At 41.6% G+C, this 26,831-nt stretch overlaps 1 protein-coding gene across 1 annotated transcript in view; it reads left to right on the top strand.

Moving 5' to 3' along the window:
* Positions 1 to 1,495: 1,495 nt before the first annotated feature.
* The window catches only part of PEPD (peptidase D), a 133,084-nt gene continuing 107,748 nt past the window's right edge, over positions 1,496 to 26,831 (top strand). Inside the window, exons 1-6 of the mRNA XM_082062963.1 lie at positions 1,496 to 1,533; positions 5,527 to 5,710; positions 6,930 to 7,057; positions 21,053 to 21,116; positions 22,917 to 22,964; positions 24,618 to 24,679. Of these exons, the coding sequence (XP_081919089.1) occupies positions 1,517 to 1,533; positions 5,527 to 5,710; positions 6,930 to 7,057; positions 21,053 to 21,116; positions 22,917 to 22,964; positions 24,618 to 24,679 (503 nt within the window). The 5' untranslated portion in view covers positions 1,496 to 1,516. The remainder of the gene's footprint in view (positions 1,534 to 5,526; positions 5,711 to 6,929; positions 7,058 to 21,052; positions 21,117 to 22,916; positions 22,965 to 24,617; positions 24,680 to 26,831) is intronic.

The raw sequence follows: 26,831 nt of genomic DNA, 5'->3' as shown, positions 1-26,831 counted from the left end.
CACATTGTTCTGCTCAGTGTTTGAGTACAGATTGAGAGCCCTTACCGTGCTCCTGGTGTGCTCACAAGGCAGATTTAAACCAGATTTTTGACCAAGAATCTGGCCAGTGCAGAATCCCATCACACGTTGCAGTGTTGCCTCTCTTGTACACCCAGTCTGCTGCAGCAGGGATTTTGAAGATGCCAAAAGTGCAAAATAAGGCCTTGGACATGAGAGAGGATGTTCTTGACCATAGAGAGAAGTTCTACTGGGAGATAAGTGACTGTAATGGTCAGTTAAACGTTGCTTTAGAGGGAAATGCTCTGAAGTGCTCTCAGATATTAAGGTCTACGTCTGTATTATCTCAGTTGCAGACTCAAATGCAGTGCGGAAAGAATCAGAATTATCTATGTGTGCAGTAAAGCTGGTCTTCACAGTATCACAGTATGTTTGGGATTGCAAGGGACCTCAAAAGATCATCTAGTCCAATCCCCCTGCTGGAGAGGGTCCAGCGTAGGGCAACAAAGATGATTAAGGGAGTGGAGCACCTCCCTTATGAAGAAAGGCTGAGGGAGCTGGGTCTCTTTAGTTTGGAGAAGAGGAGACTAAGGGGGGACCTTATTAATGTTTATAAATATATGAAGGATGAGTGCCTTGAGGATGGAGCCAGGCTCTTCTCGGTGGCAAACAATGACAGGACAAGGGGTAATGGGATCAAGCTGGAACACAAGAGGTTCCACTTGAATTTGAGAAGAAACTTCTCAGTGAGGGTGACAGACACTGGCCCAGGCTGCCCAGGGGGGTTGTGGAGCCTCCTTCTCTGGAGACATTCAAACCCGCCTGGACATGTTCCTGTGCAACCTCACCTGGGCGTCTTGCTCCAGGTGTGGCTGCCGGCACCGTGCCTGTGGCTGGCAGCCCAACTGGCTGCCGCTGTAGCCACCTCGCAAACGGGTTTAATTTGTGCAGAGTGCAGAAGTTTCATTCTTTCAGATCCTGAGATGGGAGAACAGGATGTTCTAGGTAGTAAATAACATAAAATAAACCAAAACATGTTTGTTTTGTTTTTCTTCCTAAGGAATGGAGTATTATTTTCTACTGAGATTTAATACAATGCAGATAACTTTCCTAAATTTCTGGTTTTGGAAGGAGAGTAAAATGACCAAGGGGAAGAGAGATGAGGTATGTATTATACGGCTTTAATCGTGTCTTGTGAAGGAAGCGAGCACACCAGGTGATGGTGACAGCCCCCTCCGGCTCAGCTGCAGCGCGTTCCCGCTCCCGAGCAGCCCAGGCCCGCCGGGGTCCGCGTCTGAGCGCCTGACGAGAGGCGCGGGCTGGGGACGGCAGCGGCCTGGCCGTGCCCGGGGGAGCCTGAGCCCGCTGCGCCCCGCGGAACGGCCCCTGTCACACGGCGGCCAGGGAGACCTCCCCGCCCCACCGTGGGCTCCGGGCGCTGAGGCGGCGCCGCACAGCTCCGCAGCGGCCCGGCCCGCCCGGCCCCGCCGTCACATGACAGCGGAGGCCGGGAGGAAACATGGCCGCGGCGTCCGGGTAAGCAGCGCTCCGCGGCCCCGAGCCGCCGGGCCCCGCTCGCCCCGGGCCCTGGGGGCTGCACGGCTCTGCTCTGAGGGGCCCGGGTGGGTGGCGGGGCGGTGGGGGCCCGGGCAGGCTGGGAGGGCCGGCCCGGCTGTGGACCAGCAGGTTTTGCGTGGGACGGGGAGGGCTGCGGGGTCCCTGTTCCCCGCCGGGCGGGCTCGGCAGTGCCGCACACCTAGCCCTGGGTTACCCTTCAACTTGCAGGAGGCTTGGGAAACAGCCCTTAAAGGTGGCTGTGGATCACTTAGCACAAGGTCTCTCTAGCATTTTATAGTTATATTTAAACAGGTGTCATTAAAAATGCATCAGAATAACAGTGGAACTTTTAATAGTTGGCAAAAAGAGGTCGCACCGGGATGTAGCTCCCGCTCTTTCGTCTTTGCTCCTGTGAAGTCCAATCCTGCCCCCGGTTTTCCCTGCGCAGGGACGTCCTGCCTGGCCCGGTCACACAGCGTTGGGTTGGACACACAGCTGTGCCGGGACTGTAAGCCGTTAACTTATTTACAATGAGCACTGAGTTCACTGTGAACAAAATGTCCAGTTTATGCCTCAAACACCAGTAGTTGCTTTTACTGTTTCCCTCATATTGCTTGTTTACTTGTGCTGCTGTAGGCCTCTGGCACTTCAGGTATTTGATGTAGAAATAGCATGAAAAATTGACTAGACCTCAGGCTGATGTTGATTCTGTTGCTCGAAACAAACAAGGCCCAGTCAACAACCAGTAACTTACTGAAAAGCAGTTTCAGTGGTTTCTTATCCTCATTGAAATATGGATCCTGTCTGCGTGACCTCAGCAGAACAGAAATGGCAGTCCGTGAATTTTCTTGTGAAAAACAGAGGTACAAAAGGCTAGCTGGGAAAAACAGCAGTAAAATAGGATTTCAGTGTGTTCTGGTTGATGCATCAATGTTAGATAGATCATGCAGTAACAAAATGTAACCTCTCTGCAAATATAAAACTTCTGAAATAACTTTTGAAAATCAACAGTTCCAGGCAAAAGAAAGATATCCTTTAAAGGAACAGATGTAGTTTAATGTTCCTAGCTACATTTCACTTCCAGTATAATAAAATAAAAGAGCTCTTGTGAGGGCTTAGGACTAAGTGATCATAAAAATTGTGTGTGACAGCCAGCGGAGAAACTGTCAGCTACTGTGGGAGGCCCCAGCCAGACTGAGAAACAGCTGAATTCTGGTACCAACGTAGTGAAAATGAGGAAGGTGAGCTTCGCTTGTCCTCGTCTTGTAGGTCACTGTTTCTGGCACTGATTAATGCTCATTTGCAGAGGCTTGCGTATCTTCAGAGAGATGTACCACAAAGCAGTGCTCTCATGGAATATGCTTCATCATCAAACATATAATTCTACCTTAGAGTTGAGGTTGCAGCTGGAGATGCCGGGGTCATTGCATTGAGAGAAGAAACAGACCTAGAAGCATTAGCCAATATATTGTATTGATTACATACTGGTATTTGTGTGTCTTGTGTGGTGTAAACTGGGTGAGTGATTAGAGATCATGGACTAAAATTGAAAGCTCTTGGTATTGTTAGGTGGCAAATAACAGAGAGTTTTATGCTCATGTCATTGCGTGTGTATTTGGAGGGTTGATAGGTGTGTTGAGGCAGTTGCATACTTGTGCAAACACAACTTACTACAAGTAGAATAGTGATTAATTCTTACGTTTGAAACTAAAAATGTGCTAATATTAATCGTGGCATAGACAGGACCGTGTCGGCACAGGGGTTTGTAACAGTTGGGCTGGAAGGTTTATGGAAAAAAAAACCACCCAAGCCCGTCATAACCAAAGCAATGGTCACAATAGAGCAATGATGGCGCAAACAGTCCTGTGCGTGAAGACTGTTACTGTGATCTTCAATACTGTGAGAGTTCTCTTCCCAAACTATTGTTTGCAACAGAAAGCCAGGCGTACGGCCATACCTTAAGACTTGAATTCCTGTGTAGGTGCCAGTCTCTGGCAAGAGCTCTCCATGGGAGCTGAGGAGAGCTGGCGCTGGGCTCACGTGTACAGAGCAGCCCACCCTCTGCGGCTACAGCAGCACCTGGGGGTGTCTTGCCCAGTTGTTACCCATCTGTGAGGTGCTGTCGGTTTGGTGTCCCAGTGCTTGCAGGAGAGGAGAGAGAATGAAGGCTGTTGAGTAAACTTGGTTCTAAGTCAAGTTCACTTAGCTGTTTTTCTCTGCAGAATTTCAGTTGTGAAAGTACGTCTTTTCTAGAGAAGGAGGAGGGGCAGTTTTTTGTTTGTTTTCTAAATCACAGCCAAAAACCCCTCCAAAATTACAACAAAGGTGACTTTTTTCTTTCGTGTGAAGCAAAATGTAAGCCAGGTTGTGCTACAATCTCTGCCTTTTTCTGGTGTTTGTGGTTTTTTTTTTGTGTGTTTGGCTGGTTTTTAACCAACAGATGCAAAGATCTGTGAGCAGCCTATGGAATCAAGATACTCAGTGATGTTCTCTCTTCCCTTTTATACTTGCAATACAGTGAACAGATGATTTCCAGCCCCCTGCATGGAGTTACTCCAGGGGGTGATCTTGTTTGGATCACAGTGTTTTCAGCCTCTTGTGACTTGCTGAGTTGCTGAGGCACAGCGTTGCACCTAAAAAGCCTTCCCATATTTAGTGTAAGGTTCACTATCTGATTTAAAGCTTTCAGTAGCTTTTACTAGTATTGCATGAACTTGCTTCATTCTTCCTACAGGCATGTGAACCCCAAAACAAAAGCTTATGCTGTGCTTCCATGCTGTGCTGATGTGCTGCAATAGGTATTCTGCAGCCTTGTAATGATCACCTGCCCCGGTCCTGATTTATCAGCTGCGTGGGCAAAGTAATAAAAATAAACATGTTTGTGTTTTGTGGACTGTCAGCTGAACTCCTAGGCAGATAGTTTGAAAATTTGATTAGCAACAGCAGTCATTCACCTTCTAAAACTACTTCCACTGTTATATCAAGTAGTTATAAACAAAGTAAAATATTTTATTATCTCTTTTATGCTGTGTCTGCAGTAGAAAATTACAGGGTTTACATTTCTGATGCTGATAAAATCTTTCAGGAGGTTACTTTAGACAGCTATAAATCAAAGGTTACTTTTCAGATTGCCTATGAAAATGATATAATAATTAAGATGTGGAGCTCTGCTTCTCTAAGGTTACATCCCTTGGTGATTCATTTCTTACTATTTTATCATAGTAACAATTTAATTGCACCCTCGTGTCATCTCCTCTAGAAGCATATCTGATAGAAAATGACCCGCGAGCCAGTCAGTCTTCAACAAGCTGAGAGAAGCTGAGGTGGAGTGACTAAGTGGCCTTAAATCACAGGATTTTATTCATAAAACAGTATTCATCTGTAATACTGATATATCTTAAACATAAATAAAAAAGGGAATGCTCTTAGATTCTTCTCGTCCAATTAAAAAAAAAAATCCCAGAACAAGCTGCTGTGCTGTTACTAGTGAAGCCAAGACTTATAAAAAATGGGAATTAATCAGCAGTATATTCTTGTAGTACTTTAAACACCTTAAATTACTTAATAACTAGTTTATTTTAAGAGGGGGATCTCTGCTTTTAGACTGTATTCTCCCAGTTGTGGCTCTGTTGAGTACAATCTTCCAGAAACGTTCCAGGTTGTCTCAGCAGTTTGTGCTGCTGCAGGGGCAGGTGCTGATGTGCAGCAGGGGGTCACTGGTACCCGGGACGAGCTCCTGTGGCCACGTGTGTGAGTTCCGTCACTTGCCGAAGCCTCTTGTATGCGTGCGAGGGTGAACACGGGTGTGTAGATGCAGCGACTCTTCCCCTTGAGCGATTAGCATCTTGTTTGTAGAGTTTAATTCAACTTCCTTTTCTGTTCTAGACTGAAGTAATAAACACTGTGCTTCTGAATTGTGCTAACCACTGTCTTTGTCTTCCATTAATTGTCAATTTGAAAAATCTTTTCTAGACCCTCCTTTTGGCTGGGGAATGAGACCTTGAGAGTGCCTGTAGCGCTCTTTGCCTTGAATAGAAGACGACTGTGTGATCGCCTGAGGCAGAATAGGGATGTCCAGAAGAATTCAATTGTTCTGCTGCAGGGTGGAGAAGAAACCCAGAGATACTGTACTGATACTGGTATCGTGTTCCGCCAGGTAAGAGCCAAATCAAAACTTCAAATCAAATTAAGAACCTGTCTCTCCAACTGCATGGATTTGTAAACGATTTTTAATTATTTTCCCTTTATCTCTCGTGCGCATTGCCTTGCTTCACTTAAATAAATTGGCTGCTTTATAATGTTGCCTCTTCGGCTTCAAGTGACTGTCTCTTTCAGTGCTTTAGTATGCAGGCTCATTATCTGGTTTAAAGGGCCTAAACCTGTTCAAGGCTGTACTGCCTATCAGCGTTTAATGTAATATCAAAGACAGCAATGGAATATTTCTTAGTTTTTTTCAGTCTTGTCTGCGACCCAAAAAATAACCTTCTCTCTGTAGTGAAACGTGTAACAGTGGACTGAAACAGAATTAATTCATAGAAAAGTGTATTTCAAGCTTTCATAAATAGTGTATTCCACAAAGCAGGATGTATTGTATTTTACAACATGTGTCTTCTCCAATTAGACTCATCCTTAAGTACCTGTGCATGCTCAGTCACAGATAGGACTTAACAACTTGTTGATGTCACACCAAACACAGTCGCTGGTGTAACAGAACCGTAATTATTGTACCCCTGCAAAGGTGGGTGCTTTGCATGGCAGCTACAGTACTTTCTTTTGTGAATGTAATTGAGCTGTTGTATGGTATGAGGGAAGAAAACCGATACACTCTCATCTAGATAGCATGTATCTTAAAGTAGTCTGTTTTTAGAGGAGATGCATCAGAGCATGTATCTGTCCTTACTAAAATTCATCTCTGTATTGTTAGGTGGTGTTTGCTTGCTTGTTCTTATCCTCATGGCTAAAGGCTGTTCTAGTGCCGCTTCCTCTTCTCACAACCCAAAGAATCTGCGCTCTGCTTTTGCTTTGTCTCACATGACATGACTGTATCTTCCTGATGCTGCGTTCCCTAACTCTGGATCGGAAGAATGCATTTGATTGTGTGGTGTCTGTTTATTGTGCTGAGTTGACCTGTTTATTTCTTATGGTCGCTTATTAATCTCTGGTCCTTTCCAGTTGCCAGCAGAGGGATTTGTATTGTTGTAACATAAAACTAATCAGTCTGAAAAGCTTTAGACGTAAACCACTTCCCCCCTCCAAAAGCAAGAGATATCTCTTTCACATACATACAAGTAGGAATCACTATGTACTGTAGTGTATTTTTAGAGCTGGCAGAAGTGAAGTTTTTCTGTTAAGAATATATTTTGTCTTTAACCTAGGAATCTTACTTTCACTGGACTTTTGGAGTAACTGAAGCAGGCTGCTTTGGAGCAGTAGACGTTGATACTGGAAGATCCATGCTTTTTGTTCCACAACTCCCTGAAAGCTATGCGGTTTGGATGGGAAAGTAAGACATACCTTCTGTGTTCTGATATATCTGGGTACTTCATGTAACTGTCTGTGGAGCTGGAATGCTGTCTCATTTTAATCAGGTTCCGCAAAATAATTTGATGTGAATTGTAGTGATATGTACATACAGTGGTACAAAACATGATCAGTTGGTACTTATCAAATGTCATATCAAATGATCCACCACTCTTCAGTAGAGGTTACATTTAGATTTGCAACCCATGGATGTCGTGGTATCTGTGAAAGGAAGCTGAACCATAAAGAGAAGTAGAAGTCTTATGTTAAGACCGAACAAGTTAAATCGTAAAGCAGGCTTTTTTCAAGTTGTTTTACCAGTTTGTAGCTGCCTTAGCTAATGAAGCTTTTTGAATGGCAGAAGATAGTTTAGGCCTCTTTGATACTTTTTTGATATGAACTGACAGACTGGGGAATCTAATTTTAATTCTATTCTGTGAGTATGCTGTAAACATCTCTCTTTTTATCCATGTTGATAGTAAATATTGCTCAGTGCCATAGTAGTAGAGGAACTGATTTATTTATGGATTCATTTCTTTTCTCAGTCTTAATTGTAGTTATACTCTCTAACAAACTGTAAATTCTTTTGTTGTCTACATTGTCTCAGCACATTAGGTTACTTCTAATTTAATATTTTGAGCTCAGGTTGCTTCACTTCTAATTGAAGCCATCACTTATATTTTAATGCTAATTTTGGGAAAAGGCAAACAATCTCAACCAATCCCATATGCTGAACTGTGCCAGACCATATGGTAGGGCATGGCTGCTGTCTGCTCGGAGAGTTTTTATGAATATCACTGTCTTAGACCTGCCTGGGAACTGAAATTGTTTGTGATAGCATAAAAATGGGAATACTGCTATCTGAAATATTTCAGCTGGGAGCTGCACCTGTCTGGGAGGGGAGGTTCTGTTTAACCCCCACGTGTTCTCTCCAGAGTCTTTTCCCTGCTGGTGCTTGTTCCCATTTACAGACAAAGCTTTTTCCTCCCCCTAAGTTCTCTTCTGCTTGTTCAGATCAGCTGTTTCATACCCACCCTGATTGTGCCTAATCCGAAAAGGCTGAAAAATATTATTGAAATTCCACTGTCTCATTTTGCATTTTCAAACAAAATATTTTGGTGTTTATCAGTGGTGGCCCTTTTCATTTATTTGTGCAGCACTCCATTATTGGTTCATATACAGAATTACAAGTCTAGTTAAAAGTGGTTTATTGTTGTTGTGTCTTCTTGGAGAGTATAACAAATTGTCTTTTCACAGCATCCTTGTTCTCTAAATTCTCCTCCTTACCCTTTCTGAATCCCCCTGTTTGAGTCTTTGTTTTCTCTCCTGTCAGCTGTGGTCATGTACTTTTTCTGCTTGTCAGAGCGAGGATGGATGAATAACTCACTAGTGAGTCAGTAGCAGTTCTGCTTCATAAGTTGGTTGGCAGGGGGTACAGCACACAGCTCGGGCTTGTGTTCCTTCCCAGGAGACTCAATTTTAACTCAAAATTAGCACTGGAAGGAAAACACAAGTAAGTATCTACCTGCTGAAGAAACATTCATTTAACATCAATGAAGCACAAATCAGTTTGATGCCTTGCACGGTATTGGTGAGGTTGGTGTTTTACAGAGCTCTGCAGCTGGTCTCCTGGTTCCTAGCACAGGGTGCAGTGGCTTTGCTTGGTGCTTATATTGCTTTCTATTGAAGTCAGATGTGGGAATGTGGAATGTGAGTTTAGACATAAATGCATAGATGATCTTAATGTAAAAGGCTCTTTACTACTACTGTATTGCTAGATGTATTGTTCGATGTTCTGTTGTGTTTTCACTTTGGGAGCACACATACTTGGGTTGTTATTGAAACACAGCTTAGGTAACGTGGCAGTCAGAAGGGTTTTTACCTTTTTGCCTTGAAGTAATGCAGAAGTGGGGTTTTTGGCTTCTTCCAAAATGCAATCTTAGTTTGGTCAAAACCAGTGAAGTGTCTGAGAGCATTTGCTTGGAGGTGAGCAGACTATTAGTTCACAAAATGAGACTGTGAAAACTGTAATTATTTTAGTCACCAACTGCACTTGTTTTTATGAGCAGTTTTGCATGCTGAGGTGGTGCCCAGGGACTCTGAAGAAGAGGCGAACATGGAGATGATGGATGCACCACCCCGGGCTGTGGTCTGCCAGGAAACCAGCACTATGTAGTACGGGTGTTGAGGGTGGCTACCACTTCTTTGGAAGGGTTACTCATCTTGTAGGACTTCTTGCTGAATGTGTGTGCTCTGAAGATTTTTAAATAGCCATAAGGCTACCTTCTAGAAGTCCTTCAAGCCAAAATAACCTCTGCAGTTTTAAAAGGGAGGAGAGATTTCATTTAACTCAGAGACTATGTATGTTCTCCAGAAACCCCACAACTTCTTAAGGTGGCAATTGCAGAATTATTATGAGGGTAATTGTAGGACTGATGGTCCTACTTCCATGTTAGGAGGGGATTGCAACAACAGTCAGTCTGTTTTTAAATGGTGTGTGTGTTTCTCCAGATGTTGGGCCAGCCCGTTTCTTAGTTGTTGGCTGGGGAAACAAAATCTTTTCAACTGAGAGAACCGCTTTGCCTGTCTCCTGGTCTGTACCTCTGTCCCCTGCACCTCCTGTTATTTTTAAGAAACAATTTCACATGATAGCTTTTATGCTCCTGAAGCATTTACCTGTTCTCACTTTTGGAGGAAGAGGTTAAGAAATGAGTCTGATAATACAAGATTGTAAAGGCTTCAGAAACATAACTGTGTAGTAAATGCCCCTGTTTCTCAGCGTGGTCTTACCTAGTCAAGTTTGTGGTGCAAAGCTGTTAGCAATCACTTCTATTCCTAGGAAGCATTAAGTTGATATGACTGCATGTCTTGCACAGAGGCTTCAATTTCACTAATTAATGCTGCACCTGCCATTTACCTCCTTAATTATAAATGACAGAACTAGTCAGTGTGCTGATTAAAGATATTTTATAAAGTAAAACATACTGTACAGCAGCTGCTTTATGTGGAGCGGATGCCAAAATAACTTAATTGCCTTGCCATGTAAAGAGTGTTTTTAATGGAAAACAAAAATATTTAACGCTTTCATGCTCTGACTTTAGAAATACATATGAAATGGGACAGAGTAATATTTATATGCAATTTCCCGTGTTTTCTTCAAAGCCCTGCTGGCTGATTGTATGTATAAAAACATTAATCTAGCATTGCATCCCCTGTAAATAACATTTTTCCATGATGTTGATGGAACCTGTCTGTATTTGCAAAGTAGAATCTTGGTGGGGCGCTTTGGAGCTGTAATAAAGCACCATGAAAAGCTTTGCAAACGTTAATAATTTCTCAGTGACCTAATGAGGAAGCTTCTTCTATACTGTCATCATTGTCTAAGCAGGTTACAACCAAAATCAACCTTTGGTTTTAGTGATTGAACTTGACTGACTTCAGCAAAGCTGAGAAGTTTTACTGTCTTTGGAAAAAAGTGCAGAATACGTGGTTTGGTTTTTGCTTGTTGACTTCTTTTCCCCAAACACTTTTGTGAAAAAGCGGTTTTCAAATTTTTTAGGCTTTTATCTTTTTTTTAAAATTTCCCCTGTATACTGTATATGGCCATGAAAATTAGAAACTAGGAAATCACTTTATTGATCTCATTTTCTTAATGGGGACAGGTGAAATTTTGTGGTAGTTGTATTTTGAATAGTTGTGAGTATTAAATTGTGAACAGGATGGTGTGTTTATCTGACTATATCACGGTGCATTAATTAGCCATAGATTTGGCTAGAAGGCAAGGACTGTAGTAAGCCCGTTCAATGCAAGCTGAAATGTGGGACAACTCTTGGGAAAGGTAGTGAGATGTATGTGGGTGCTGTAGGACACAAACTCTAAACCACCTTAGTTGCTCTTCGTGAGGCAGATTTTGCAGGAATGAAGGACATTTTGTAGATGAGTGTTATTGATGATATACATACAGGTGTTCCCTGTAGCATCCTCTGGAGCTGTGTGTTCAGATAATATACTCTAGAAGGGTCTTTGGTTTACCTTCTGAACTGATCTGCCATATCATCCCCTGGTATTTCTTCTTGTAATTTTTTATTTAAAATGGAATGTATTTAATGTTTTCTTTTTCCATGTCTATTAGTTTGATCTGTTCCCACCATTTGTCCCTTCCTCCTACCCACTGAATCTTTATTTTGCTGGTGGCCTTTTAGTTTCATTTTGTTTTGTTTTTTAGTTTTTAATCACTTTAGGTCATCTTATTATTGTTTTGTACCAACTGGCAACTGCAACTTATCTGCAAAGTTTGTTACCACCTGCAAATGCCATCTGTGGATCTCATGGGCATATTCAGTCCTGCTTCTGTTTCTGAGTAGCATCAGTCTTTGTAGGATCCCTCTCATCAAGACTTGCAGTCTATTGCTGTTTATCACTTTAACTTCTGAGAACATTGGTCTAAATTGATACAGCACTTTTCACTGTGGCAGTTGGAGGCTTTCCCAGCCCTTAAAAAGCTCATCTTTATAAATGTTTATTTATTCTTATTTTCTTCTTTAGGCCTTCCACTTTTTTACTATCACTAGTCATTGGGTTTCAGGTCACATCGCATTGTTCCTGTCCAAGCCAATTTGTGCTGATTTTGGAGAGTAAGAGCCCTGAGAGAGATTTTTATCAAATATTCTACTATTATTCAGATAGTGCATCTGTGTCTTTGCTGTTCATCCGATCCTTTCAAAACCGTACAACAAAGCTGGTTGCTTTTGATTGACGAGACTTGTGCAATTCCCCATGCTGCTTATTTTCTATGATTCCAATTCTCTCCATAGTGCAGTGATTTCCATTTCTTGTCTCCCATTTGCTTATTACGGTATTTCTCTGTGGATAAAAATTACTTTTACAGACTAATTAGCGTTTGGATTGCTCTTGCCGATTTATTGATGATTGTTTTTTCTCTAAGTAGTGCTGCTCGGAGGCTCTGACATCTCAAATGATCAGTTTAGTCATGGCCCCAGTGTTCTAATTGTCCATCAGCCTTGCTGGTACAGGATGAATGTGCATTGTTTCTACCACTTTTACTTCAGCAACTAGTTTTAGAAAACATTGCTTTCTAGCTGCTTAAATTTCCTTGTAGTTCTTGTTGAGAATGTTTTAAATATTAGTAATTTCTAATATTTATAATATTACACTGTTTATGGAAATAGTAATTTAGATCAGTCCATTGATGTTCAGTCTCTATCAGCATACACCTGTAACTGGATACACAATTTGGCAGTTTAGTAAGTATTCAAGTGCTGCTTTTTTCTCTCTCGTTTTTGTTTCAGGTGTATTGAGAAATAGAACCAGCACTAAGTAAATGTACTTGACGGTGCTGCACCAGAGCTTTTTAATATCCTGATGTGGCTTCAAACCACAGCATGAGAAAGCTGCGTCTTGCCTTTGCACATCTCATGCCTGTGCTATGAGGGGAAATGTTGATAAGCCTCACCGGGCATTTATTATTTTATACTTTATTTAATGCACTAGCAGGAGTATCAAGTTCAGTGGTGCAAACTCCTGGCTTCGGTGGAAAAGCCCTCGAGTGAAATATCTGCAGTGGTGCCTCTGTTCTTGCACTTCCAAAATTTCATTTTCTCAGCTCGTGATGTTAACTGTTCTCTTTAGGTTTTTTAATTCCCTGTGAGCTGTGCTGTGTCTGTCTGTACATTCAGGAAGAACTCTGTGGAAAAGGGATGTTTGTGCTGAGAAATGTACAAAGAGGAAAAAACAAACCCAACTGTTTTGTTAAAACAAGATAGGGAAAAATATAATCAACATTAATGCTTCTTAAGAGCTAAATGTGAGTAAAAAACCGTCAGACTGTCGTTTCCTTGCTCTGTACCTGTTGGGCTGTGTACTTGCTGGAGCTCTGGGTGCCAGAGCACTTGGCCTTGACCCTGCTCCTGGATCCCAGTTACTTCTTAACGGGCGACACGGCAAAATGGATCAGAAACTGTTTGTATGGGTATGTTCTGCCTTTTCTTTGTGCTGAGTTGTGGTGGCAAGTTCCTTTAATTTCTTTGTGGTTTAGTTTTCTTTACAAGTTGTAAGATGGGAGTACTATCATCCCATTCTCCAAACTGTTCAGGTCATCTTAATACTGCTGTAAACATCGCTACTGCTTCCTTTCATGCTCTTACCGATTGATATGGGAGCTGTGGGACACGCTGCACACATTCCAGAGCTTGCTATAGTGCTTTTATGTATGGGGCATAAAATATTGCTCGTTTCTCTCCCAATATAGGTGTTTTTCCAAAGTAAAAGCAGAACATCTGCTATTGACAGATTCTGTATGTAACTTCCCAAGTTAAGAAGTGTGAATTGAGACCAGAGTTTGAGTGGAACACTGGTATTATATAGTGACCTTAGACTTAACCAACCCAACCATTGTAATTCATTTTGTGTTCTTTTTTGGGAAAGAGAGCCTTCTAACAAGTATTTGTCAGCAGTCTTAAGCTACAAGAAATCTTTCAGGGACTTCAGTGTATAAACATTTCCTTCGTTATGGCTTTTCTCTCTACTAGTATAGAGCCCTTCTCTCCAAGGAAGAATTTTATTTGCAGAGGGAAATAAAGCAAAAGTTACCTATTGCAAATTTTCTGTGTTTTGGGTTTTTTTTGGGGGTAGCTCTTGCTAGTGTCTCTTAAATATCTAATAGAGGCACTGTCTTTTGAGGTGGAATTTACAGAAAGCCTAAAGAACTTTTTGTCTTTGGGGAATGCCTGTGGTGGGAATAGCTGAGCAGGAGCGGTGAGGCTGTGTATTTGAAGTAGATGAAATAGGTAGCTCAGAGCTTGGCTCTTATTAGGAAGAACTGTGAGAGTCTCCTCAATACTTTATTTCTGATTTCAGAAATCCAAGGGTCTCTGTGTTGCTCACAGTTCTTCTTCTTCTGCATGCTCTGTGTGTAGCGCTGGGAAGTCCCAAAGCAGCCACCCAGCATCCCATGCCCAGCATGATGCATGTGGACTCTACCGGTCTGTGTCTCTGCTGGACGTGGCTTCGGTTACAGCCCTGCTCACCTTTGCCAGGCAAACCAGCTTCAGTCTTCATCTTCAGTTTCTTTCAAATTCTGTTGTTTTCTCAAAATCCACCTTGCTCTGGCCTGTATCAAAATGAGCAAGGAGTCTTGAGTTTATGTGTGTGCAGGTGCTTCTGTCTTTCAAAGGATAAAACAGAAAATGTGGAAAGGGGGTCACGTTAAAGTGGTCAAAACACTGCTGGAGGCAGCCTGTGATACCAGTGAATGCATTAGTACTGTGTTGTTTTAAATCTAACCTGATGACTTTTAATCTTCTTGTTTGAGATGGTGAAATTCCTTTTGGTTATGTAGGTGATTGCATTTTTTTTTTTTGGACAAAGTCAGGAACATCTGCTGGTATCTCATAAAGCCTCCTGTGTTGTTCTTTCTAGCAGTTCTTGACACCCTCTTGTGTGGTTAATGCTTTGCCATCTGCTAATGTGATGATATTGTAATGAGGAGGGAGTTTATTGGTGACTCTCTGACCGCGTTAAACCCCTGCTTTTGTATCCCGTTTCCTCCTGCAGCTCTGTGTGCTTTGCTGATGTATTTCTGTTCATCTGCTTTAATTTTTGCCAAGGTTCTGTTGCTTTGAATGCAGTCTCACTGAAACTTTTACTCTGCTTTAAGCTCATTCTGGCAAGACCCAAGAAATGAGTTGTTGACTCAGTGGAACTTTAATTGCTGAAGACTATGCTTGTCCAGTTCACTTCTTGTGCCTGTGTTTCCTCGCATGTAAGTGAGGTAAAGTGCGATGTAAGTTGCGCAATGACGCGCTGGCAGTGAGCGGCGCATCCCGCCGTGCCCCGCACAGCGCTGTGTGCAGGCTAATGCGGGCATTTGCTTTGCTGAGGAGAGACTAGTTGCTCAAGACAAAGTGAATTTGCTATAAAGTGTGTTTTACATCGTTGCTCTGAAGGTGAAAGTTTGGGTGGAACGGAGAAAGCAATACTATTGTATTCCAGGAAAGCGGAAAGTTTACTGTGAAGTTTGCTAGTTTTAGCTTTTCTGTCTCATTGCATCAACAATCTTCCTCTTCTGTTTTGTGATATGAGCGTGGGCAGGTTTTCATGCATTTCATGCAAGGCTTTACAGAAGTTTACACAACATCCGCAGCCTTTCCCTCATCCACTAAGTGGGTCACCTTGTCATAGGAGGAGATCAGGTTGGTCAAGCAGGACCTGCCTTTCTCAAAGCCGTGCTGACTGGGCCCGATCGGCTGGTTGTCCTGCACGTGCCGCGTGATGACACTCAAGATGATGGCACTCGGGTGTCTGAAAACCCAAGCATCTAGAAATCTAATTAAAAAGGAAATAAATGTGCTTATTCTGATTGTCTCCTAGCTTTTATGATCTGTGAATCACTTGCAGATATGTTAGGAAATGTAAGGTACGTAAAAGTAGCACTGAGATTAAGACAGCCCTACGGAGGGACCTTGCAGTTCAGTGGACTCTGAATGTCTATGAGCAGAACTGGCTGGTGCAGTGAACAATGTGGCTTCTTGGTGTTAACAGGGTGCAGAAAGCTGAAGTTTTTTGATTAATCTGTGTTGTTGGAAGGGAAGAGTCCTGTGCAACTTCTAGACGAGACAATGCAGTCAGGAGGCTTGAGACCTCCTGCTGTTGACTTGTTCTGCTCAAGGTACTCAGGTCATTTTGGAGGTGTATATATATATATATATCTATTTGAGAGTGTGTCTGTAATCATTCAGTAACAAAATGCAGTATTTGTAGAAAATGTTTTGAAATTAGTGCCAACTAGAATTTCTCAAATTTGTGTAATGAACATACCATTCACATTCTAGGCTATACAGTAACACAAGTAATCTTGAATTAGGAACTCCAACTGAAACCCTGGAGAAAAGCTAAATTTGACTACTTCAGGAAAGGCTGGATTTTGTTTTTGAGCTGATGCAATGTAAAAAACTGAAAATCTGTCCTAGGAACATTAAAAAATGCAAATACAAAGCAACCAGCAGGAAAAAGTTTTTATATATATTGAAGATTGTCTGGAAGAAAGTTTAGATGCAAATGAAGATGTATACATATGAATAGGTATGGCAATTAGGTTGCAAATATATTAGCAGTTGGCTTAGATGTGTTTCTTTCAGGAATAGCTATCAGCTGCTATAAATTCTGTTCAGTTTTGCTTTGGCGTTTTGATTTAGATCCGTCTCATTTTGTACGTCTCTTCTGAATGCATTTCTGAAAACTAGAACATTCTTTTATCGTGTTGGTATTACACGGCTCTTGCTCCAGAGTCCTTCAGAATACAAAGAAATGTTGCTTAATGGAATTCTTACGGTGATGTCAAATTTGTACAAATCTCTGAAGATTTGCTGTAATGAATTCTTATGCAATGTAATGAACAACAGCTTTAAAGTGGTTTTAGACAATGAGACCAAGTTTTTATTGGGTTTGAAGTGGAAACACAACATGGTTAGTAAAATAGTGTGGAAAAAAAAATGAGGCTTAAATGTTGTCCAACTATACAAAAGCTTCAAAATATATTTTTTGGTATGTTTATACATGGGCTGTCAGAGCTGTTCATCTTACTGATGGATAAACAGAGGAGTCAGTATTACAATCCTGTTTGAAGGGTCGCACTGAAGTGGAGCCAGTTTTAATACTGTGGTCTGTCAAAGCCGTTGGCAAATCTGCACTGACATGATTAGGCTGTGATTTGGTGAAGCATCTTCATTTTTAAACATGCCATCATGTACCACCTTGAATTTAGTTAAACCAAATGGAAAAGTTTGGAATACACTTGGAAGCTTTCACTAAGCTGATGGACTGGGATTCCTGGTTACTAGTTTTTAACACCACACAGAGCAATGAGCTATAGCTAATGTGAGCTATTAGTTTACTGTCTGACTTAGTGTTTCACACTGTATTTTTATAGTGAAAGTATTGCTGCTGCTTCTCCTCCTCTTTTTCCTGTTGCTACCTCAGTAGAATTTTGTTTCTAATAAAGTTGTCACATGTTATGGTTGAAAGGTGGATCTTGAATATTTGGTGCTTTAATAAAACTTGAGCTGCTAAAATGAGACTGCATCAGAATTTGAATCTTCTCTTAAAAATGTAGCTTCACATCTTTAGGCCATCTTCAGCATTTCCTGATTGCTACGAAAATCTTGAGAGTAAGAAACCAAGCAGGTGAACTAGATTGGGTAAAAGAACATGGAAGAGGGAAGAGTACGTAGAAAGCATCAGCAGAATGTAAACAGCTTTGATGTCTAACCCAGAATTCCTCAAGCTTTTCCACTGGACTGGAAATTGTGATGAATTGTAAGTGGTGAACTGGAGACAGTCTCTTGTTTAAGGGATCCTGCGGTGACAAAAAATGGGGACTGTATTCTTGTAAATAAATTCAAGGGCTGACTCTTACATTTTCTTTCTAATGGCTCTAAACTATGAGCTGCCAGATTTTTGCCCAGCCACTTGGGCACAACGCAGTTCCAGCAGTTTGGAGATGCTTATTTGCATTATAAGATAAAATGATGATTCCTACTATTCTGGAAGCTAACTATTGACATTTCTAATGAACACTAATATTTGCTTGGCTGGGGTTATAAAACTATAGGGCAGGGATATTGAGCCTTTTAAAAGTGCATTTATCTCTGTAGGTTTTTGCTAGTTTATGTTGCCAGTGAATTTTTGCACGTTCTTTTTTCCCCTGAAAAAAGCCTGTAAAAATTAGGACATTGCTTCTGTTCACACCTGTTTACAAAACTTTTGGAGTTTTTTGATAGGTAAGGAGAGACATGATTCAATAATATCTGGGATCGTATCTTCCACTTGGGTAATCCTTCTAATTAATTTATGACTCGCTGTGGGTTTTTTTGCATGTAGTCTCTGCAGTGATTAATCAGAATTTTGAAGCTGGCAGCCCATAGCAGCACTACAGAAGACAAAGCCAAACCTAAAAATTGTAACCAATTAACTTATTCTACCTGCCTGAGAGTTGTTTGCAGAGAGAAGTGCTCCTCATCTCCGTGGAGTATCAGATGTACTTTTGAAATTCTCGTAACTGAACGTAACTTCTGATTTTCATGCTGCCAGTGGGCATTCTGTGGAAGGTACTGTACCCTGTGACAGTGATAGTCAGTTCTAGATTTTAGCCTCTTTTGCATTTAAATTGGATAAAAATGAATACTGAGCATCTGCTAAAGAACTCTGCACTTGTGCCTTTTTACAGTAACTATGGTGCATTATAATCTTTCATAGATCCCCGCTAAACTGGGAAAAAATTGAAGAAACTGGCGAGAATATGGAAAGGTTGCAATGAGGATCATCTTTGCTCCTCTTTCTCCCTGAGCTTTTGTTTTGCCATCTGTCCTGCTTTTCTATATGCGACAGCATGGAAATTCTCCATTCTAACGCAGACATCCACGTGCTCTTTCTCCTTCCACCTGTATGGCTCTGCAGAGGGCAGGGCCTGCAGAAATCCTCCCGATGGGAGAGGTGGCTTCATGGCTGGAGCATCGTGGCTCCCATGCGATGGGTAGGGGATGGTAGTTTGTGGCAAGTGGATGTGAATTTGTTCTATTCTAGTCAGAGGATGGCTGAAGGAAAGAAGTGAAGCAGAGCCTCGAGTGCTTCGGAGAGGAGCTGCGGTCTGGCTCTCCACTTTGTACTAAAAACTTCTGAGCAAGGTAGCAAGAAGAAGACCAGCGAGGAGGTACACGGTTGGGAATGTGGCAGCTTGTCATTAGGTGTAGAGGAGTCTAGAGTGTTGGGAATTTGACCTAGTTTAATAATGGAGGGAGGACAGAGGTTTGTGGGAAGCTGCTGTTTTCTTTCTCTCAGAGAAAAAATCCTTGGCCGTGAAAGATTGATGAGCTACTTTTGTTCCTCAAAACAGTGATAGCATATATAAGAAGAGATGTAGGAGGGCTTACAGCTGGAATGGGATCAATAATGAATTAATATTAACCATAATCAAAGAATTAAATTGGCAGCAGTGTGCTGTAGACCACACAATTATAGGAGGCAAGTTAAAAAAAAAATAATTGAAAAACAGCTTGCGAAAAGTCAGAAGTTTTCTGATTGTCATGTTGGAAAATGAGACCTATTCTTACTTAAACTGCATTCAGTGAATAAAATCCTGAAGATTTGTGGGTGTACTTTTAAGAAATATTTACAAGAAACAGTTCTTCGATTCAAACAATGCAGCCAATTGTAAATGGTGCTTTGGAGGTATAGCTCTAAAGAGCATATATTACCATTAATTACTGTTGGCCATAAATTAGCTGGTTTTACAGTGGGTTTCTTCTGATACCAGATGAATTGGTTGAAACTGTAAAAGAGAACAAAAATGGAAATTGCTAAATCTGTTTGTGATGTTTCTGGAATATTAAAGTACTTGAATGTGTGAGGAATGAAGGAGGGGAGAAGGAGATGCCTGTACAAGAAACAGAGTATGCAAAAGTTGGAGGTAAGGGAACTATAAAATACAGGGTATAGAAAGATAAGAGGATATAGTGATTTTTTAAAAAATCAGATGTGAAATTAGACAGGGAGAGAAGATAAATGATAATTCCTTTGAAATCTCCAACAGTGATGGGAAGAGTCCACAAAAGGGGCATTATAAAAGGCAACATAAAATGAGATATTTTTGAGTAGTACTTTCATAGATTAATTTTTTAAAAGTCTGTGATTTACTTCTTGGGAACACCATAAACATTTTCACGTTGTCGCTTGTGTGTCAGTTCAGTACTGTTTGGAGCATACAGGAATGTAAAATGAAAAATGAGCGCACAAAGTTGAAAAAATGCTGTAAATCGGAGCTCTGGCCTCATACTGCAGGCACCTCCTAAAGACGCCGAGCTGTTTGTCCCACCACTTCTGCTGTTCCTCACTGCACGAGGTAGAAATGTTCTTTGGTCTCCAGCCTGATTTATTATTTCCTCAGCTGTTTCTGTGCTCTTGCAGTCCAACATTTAACCAGCGGCAGGGTCGGTCCTGTGCACACCTCAGAAGTGTCTCTCAGGAGGCAAAATGCAGAGGATCCTTCCAGTTCTTCCAACCACATTTTCTTTACTCTGTGAAAGTGGGTGGGTTGGTTGGTTTGTTTTTCTTTTGATTTTACATTTTCAGAATTACACCAGTTATTTCAGTTTTTGGAGGGACAGAGATTGTAATCAGCGGCTGACGTCTCGTGAATAACCAGCTGCTACCATGAAGTGAAGGAAGGAGCGATGGTACAGCCCCTGTACCGGGGGGCCGGTGGGGAGCCCCGGGGCGCCGACCCACACCAGTGTGTGCCCCGACTGACTGCAGGCAGATCTTACATAAGATTCCTGCATTCTTCTTGTGTTTAGAAAAAACTCTCTGGTTGGGTATCGGGAGAAAATAGCAGAAGTGATATAGTTTTGGGCAGGGGCATGTGGAGCTGCACACCGTGTTGTGTTAGACGAATGAATATCTGCTGTCCTGAGGAGCAGAGGCAGCAGAGTCCATGTCTTAATAACCCTCAGTCTGCTTCATGTTCACATCAGAGGGGTTACCAGGTAGAAAATGAACGTTTTGATCATACTTTGAATCTAATACAGAGCATACCGGTCTTTTGCTATTTCCACATCCTTCCAATGTCTGGTGGGTTGGAAACTTGTATATAAATGGCATGGCAAAATCTTTAACAAAACTGTCTTGTGCACAGCGAATGGGGAAAAAAAAACCCCTTAAATTCAGGAGGAGACCCTGAAATCGAAGTATCAAGCATGGACTGGATTGAAGCACACTGTTTTTTGTAGCCATGGCAATTTTCTGTGTAATCTCCTATTTTGAGAAATGGAGTCAAGGATAAGATTATTAAAACATTCCTCATATCTGATTCTGTTGTTGTGATAGTAGAGGACATTATTTCTTTGTCTGTGGCCTTATTAAATATAACAGTAAAACTAAATCCAAATGTTTCTTTTCTTTTCGAAAGGATTCATCCCCCTGAATTCTTCAGGAAAAAGTACGCTGTCGATGAGGTCCACTATGTGAACGAGGTGAGTTGTCTGTCGCTGAATATCTTTCAGTGAATACAAAATCAATATGTGGCAGTGATTTTGCTTAATTTCAGTCCTCTGCTTACTTACCTCTTAAAAAGTGCTTGTACATTTTTTTTTAAAGGCTGAACACCAAGGTCTTACTCTGAACACAGTCTCATGAACATGTTCTGTGCACCATGAGACCTGTCATTCTGTGTCTTTATCCAACAGAAACGTGTTGCTTAATACTTTTTCTGCATTGCCTTGGAGATTTGAGGCGATTGCTGTCAGGGAGGTTGCATGTCCTGGCTCTCGCTTGGAAACCTACATTTATTTGATACCTCCAGAGAGCTGTGAGGAAAGGCTGCCTACCTTACTCTTAGTTTATGTTGAATCATTCTAGTATTTGAATAAGCAAATATATTTGTATTTTCAAATGCGAGTGTGACGTGCTTAGTTAGGTTTCTCATTTCATTTCTGAGCAGATGTTTGCATAGTTATGCACCTGGCCAGTTACCTTTTCTTTGGTAGGAAGGCTCAGCAGGATGAGGGCAATATTCCTGCCAAGCTCTGTGGGTGATTTTCATGGAGAGCAGCTTGAAAAGGAGGACTCTGATAGTTCTGTCCCTGCAGAGCACTAACTCTGACTCACTAGACCAAAAATTTTGCTCTCATCAGCTGTGAGGATGTTTTACTTCATTATGAAAATGAAATGAAGTTTGATCCTGTATTTCAGTAGCTGGGGTGGAGGAATCTGCGTAGAGGTTACTTTTTGACGTGTGAGTTGGAGTCATGTAGAGTGATGGTGCTCCAGTCTCATCTGTCACATGGTGAAAATTGCAAGTGGAAAATGCATATCTTATTTTTAAAAATTAATTTTGGATCACCTTAGTTGTTTTAGGTCAGTTTCCATCAATAAATGCCTTTATTGCAGTTCTGTTCTGTGCTTCCTTGCCACTTAAAAAACTCATTGATGGGAACAAGAGCTCTTTATGCGGACCAGTAAATTGTCCCAAAATAAAGGCTGTTTTCCATCTGGACTACATGGATGGAAGTTAGAAGCTATTGAAGCTTGCAATGAAAATGTTCAACTTTCAAAGGTTCTTCCTCTAACTTTTGCCTGGTTTGCCAAGGAATTGGTTTTCCACCATCAGGACACTAGGGGCCTCATTTACAGGATAGTTTTATGTCAACAAATGACCAACCTGTGTGAGCATGTAATTCTGATGTTTCATGGGGAGGGAGAAAAACAAAACAAACTCTGAGGAATGTGGAATTGGTATTTTTATACCTCACTGCCATATGCTTTCTTTTGTTAATATTATCAGCATGCTATTAAGCTGGTTTAAAGCTCGTAGAACTGTGCTCCATGGAGTTAGTCATCTGCTCATTGCCTCAAGTAATGTGTAATTGAGTGCCCACCTTTCTGCAACTGCTCTGAAAGCCCAGTTCTCTATTAGCCCAATTATTTTGTTCTCACTTTGTAAATATTTGAAAAGATACTGAAGGAGCTCTTTGGCTCATATTTCCTCTTCCAAATGATGACAATAGACTCAATCTTAAGTTATATTTGGTATTTATGTGTTTAAAGAACAGCATGAACTTAAGCACTGCGTTTCTGTCTAAATACTTTGTGACCTACTGACTCTTGTTGCAAGTGTCAGGTAATACTACAATTTCTGAAAGCTACCAGAGGAGCATTTTTTTGTCTTTGCAGCTCGTTTACTTTGTGTGCAGCAAATGTTGATGACATTTGTGTCAATGTGACTATAAGGAAGAAACAGAGAAAAATAATAGCAATCTAAAACTTCTTTTTAGATATCCAGTGTCTTGACTTCGAAGAATCCTGCTGTGCTCCTTACTTTGGTGAGTCATATTATTCTGAAAAATAACTATGTGTTTTCTTCAATAAGGAGGTCAGTTTATTCAGTATTTCTGTGACCTGTCATTCCCTATCTTTTCCTCCCCATCTTTGCCAAGTTGAAGCCACCTGTGTATAGTCACCCGGCTCCTCCATGATCTCAAGATTTGTAACCTCTGGCCTTGCAGTCTGTATTCTCTCTGCCAAAAGCTTTATCTGTTTTCTGGTAAAACATTACAAGACTCTTGTTACATGGACCATACTGTCCTTCAGCCTACATACAACAGCTCCAAACTCCATTTTTCTCTTCTATTGCTCTTGTCATGTTATGAGCATGTTTGGGCCTTTCTGTGAGAATCACACATGGATTCAGGGAACACTTTTCCTTCATTGACTGGGTTGGTAGGAAAAACTTCTGAGAGGAGGGAGTGATATCGCACAGCTGCCAAGTATTGTGGATGGTGCTTGCTTATTTCTCTGGAAGAAGGATGAATGGATGGATGTAAAGCCTGTGCAAGTTTCTTCTTCCCCATCATCCCTCACCCAGCTTCTTTCCTTGACAGATGTTTTGTGAATCTCTCACTATTAAAAGTGTCTGATTTCTCGTCCTCAATCTATTTCAGAAATTATTTCCTGACTCTGAGCTTTCCCTTACAGCAAATGCACTGGCAGCTCCTGGATTTCGTGTTTTCCCATTATAGTTGCCAGACAGAATTCTTACCAAAAATTCCTCCTTAAGCAGTCATGTAGAATGAGATCTGATTTCTTTATCCATTAAGAACCGAGGCCCTCAATAGTTTTCAGTCTTTCTTGCACTTATATTTCTATACACGCACACACATACATGTATAAAAGATGACGCTACAGCTTTTTTCATGTTCTTTAAGAGAAATGTGTGGGAAAGGGAATATTTGACCATCTTGTGCTTCTTACCATTAATTTCTGCACATCAGGTTGTCCATTAGTTGTCACTCCCTGGGCATCCCGTTGTAATTGGGAATTTTTGTGTAACTCCTGGCTGAGAGGATGGAGCTCTGATGCTTTCACCTTCCTCCCACTGCCATGAGGGGCACACAGAGAAGGGAAGAACACTCCTCTTTACTTTGAATGGAAACTCGGTCCTCTCCTCCTGTGGTCTCATTCCAGATACAGAACTGGAACGTTTCTCCACAGGGTTTCCCAGACACATGTCAGAAGTCTTCATCTGCCATGTAGCAGCCAAAATCCTCTTGCTTATGCTGCTTGCTTGAAAGGAAGGCTGTAGGGGAGCGGCATGCACATTTAAATACCAAGCCTTGCCAAGGCAATGTGTAATAATTTATTTTTAAATGAAATTACTTAAGAAGAAACCTTCCCTGTTTGTTATTCCCTTGCCCTTTATTATTATGTAGGTCTCCTAGCTGCCTCTCAAGACATAAGGGAATTAGAAATCAGAGTTTGCCATTTTCCTGAGCAGCACATCCTGACCTGAGTTCTACATTCGTCTCCTATGAAACAAATAATTTCTTATATTGGTCAGCATTTGAACAAGCAGTCTGCTTGTAAACATGTGTAAGTTTTCATCAAGACTTCCTGCCATCAGGTTCTCCTTCTGATTTAAATTTTGAATACTTGTGTTTGGCTCAGAGTCATGATGCTTTTAATCTTTTCCCTCCCAGCGCGGCATTAATACTGATAGTGGAAATGTCTCCAAAGAAGCTTCATTTGAGGGAATCAGCCAGTAAGTGACAAAGCTTTTTTATACGTTAATTATTGCATAGCTATGTTGAATTTATTTTACATTTCACGTAAAATTATGTTTTTTCCTAATGACAGGATGTTGAATGGTAGATCAAATGTATCTGTATTTCTTCTGAAACAAAATATTTGATCTGTTTCTAATGTCGTGAAATACAGTGGTGTGTTTTTTGGAAATCTCTTTTGTATATAAGGTCATCTAATGTTTCCCTTTCTCTGTGTTTGTTTTATGTATCTAAAACCAAACATATCCATCCTTCCAGCTCCATTTCCAGTTTTGGGATTGGAATATTTGGTTTTTAGATTTCAGGAAATGAATCTTCAAGAGCAGCTTCTCTCAGCGGCTTCCTTGTACCGTATTAAGGTAGATATTAGGGATCCTGGTATGCACCGTCTTCTGAAAAGAGATTGTTTTACAGGTGTAAAATAAAAGATCACTTTTCTGCCCAGATGTGATCTTTTAGTATCCCTTGGTGATGCCTTCTTATGAAGTTTGGCTACTAATGGGGTGAAAATGTCCTCCTGCATGCAGTATTTTGAAAAGGCAGTAAATAAAAATACATCACAGCCTCTCTGGGACGTGAGGATGATGGCCTCAATTTTGAGTGAAATACAACTGCCTCTTCTGTTATGACATCCTAAAATTAGGTAATTTTCCATTTTAGCTCAAGTGTATGGCAAAAAAAGAAACAAAGCCTCCCACAAAAAAGCCTGTTAAAATAAACCCTCGTGATGAGATGTTGAGTAGATGACCATTTTTTACTATCCTTGACTCCCAGTCACCCCATTGTATTTTTCTCCATCCACTTCTGTCAGCAGCATATCAGTTATGCAGTGATCGTAATGCACAGAATTTGCTACAGGTCTGCGCGCTCACTTTTGTAGTCCGAGAGCAGCTTTCTGCGGGGATCATCTCTTCTCTGTCGTGTAAACCGAAATCTGGAATCCGATTCCATCATTACTTTGTTCTTCCCTGTACAACCAAAGTGGCAACTTAGTGTTTCTGTCAGGGATATTTGGAACCAGGGTGGCAGATGTTTACAGTTTCACAGCATGTTTGGGATTGGAAGGGACCTCAAAAGATCATCTAGTCCAATCCCCCTGCTGGAGCAGGAACGCCCAGGTGAGGTCGCACAGGAACATGTCCAGGCGGGTTGGAATGTCTGCAGAGAAGGAGACTCCACAACCTCCCTGGGCAGCCTGTTCCAGTGTCTGTCACCTTCACTGAGAAGAAGTTTTTTCTCAAATTTAAGTGGAACCTCTTGTGTTCCAGCTTGATCCCATTACCCCTTGTCCTATCATTGTTTGCCACCGAGAAGAGCCTGGCTCCATCCTCGTGGCACTCACCCTTTATATATTTATAAACATTAATAAGGTCACCCCTCAGTCTCCTCTTCTCCAAGCTAAAGAGCCCCAGCTCCCTCAGCCTTTCTTCATAAGGGAGGTGCTCCACTCCCTTCAGCATCTTCGTTGCCCTACGCTGGACTCTCTCCAGCAGTTCCCTGTCCTTCTGGAACTGAGGGGCCCAGAACTAGACACAATATTCCAGATGTGGTCTCACCAGGGCGGAGTAGAGGGGCAGGAGAACCTCTCTGACCTACTGACCACACCCCTTGTAATACACCCCAGGTACCACTGGCCTTCCTGGCCACAAGGGCCCAGTGCTGGCTCGTGGTCATCCTGCTGTCCCCAGGACCCCCAGGTCCCTTTCCCCTACACTGCTCTCTAATATGTAATTTCCCAACCTATACTGGAACCTGGGGTTGTTCCTGCCCAGATGCAGGACTCTACACTTTCCCTTGTTAAATTTCATTAGGTTATTCCCCGCCCAGCTCTCCAGCCTGTCCAGGTCTCTGGATGGCAGCACAGCCTCTGGCGTGTCAGCCACTCCTCCCAGCTTAGTGTCATCAGCAAACTTGCTGATAGTACACTCTATTCCCTCGTCTAAATCATTAATGAATATATTGAATAATAGACATCTTTTACTGCCCAGTGAAGTAAATATAAACTTCCAGAATACAACAAGTAGTTTTTAATGAATAGTTGTAGTTTTCTGTGCTGTTACAGCAGTATGATGCTCTGTTGCTTTGACCAAGCAGATGTTCAGTCGTCTTGCACTCTGCAGGTACAGGTGG

Source organism: Streptopelia decaocto (assembly GCF_964273445.1).
Source record: "Streptopelia decaocto genome assembly, chromosome: 11".
NCBI classification, from domain to species: Eukaryota; Metazoa; Chordata; class Aves; order Columbiformes; family Columbidae; genus Streptopelia; species Streptopelia decaocto.
The sequence above is the reverse complement of the archived record's forward strand: the minus strand, read 5'-3'. Positions and strand labels throughout refer to the sequence as shown.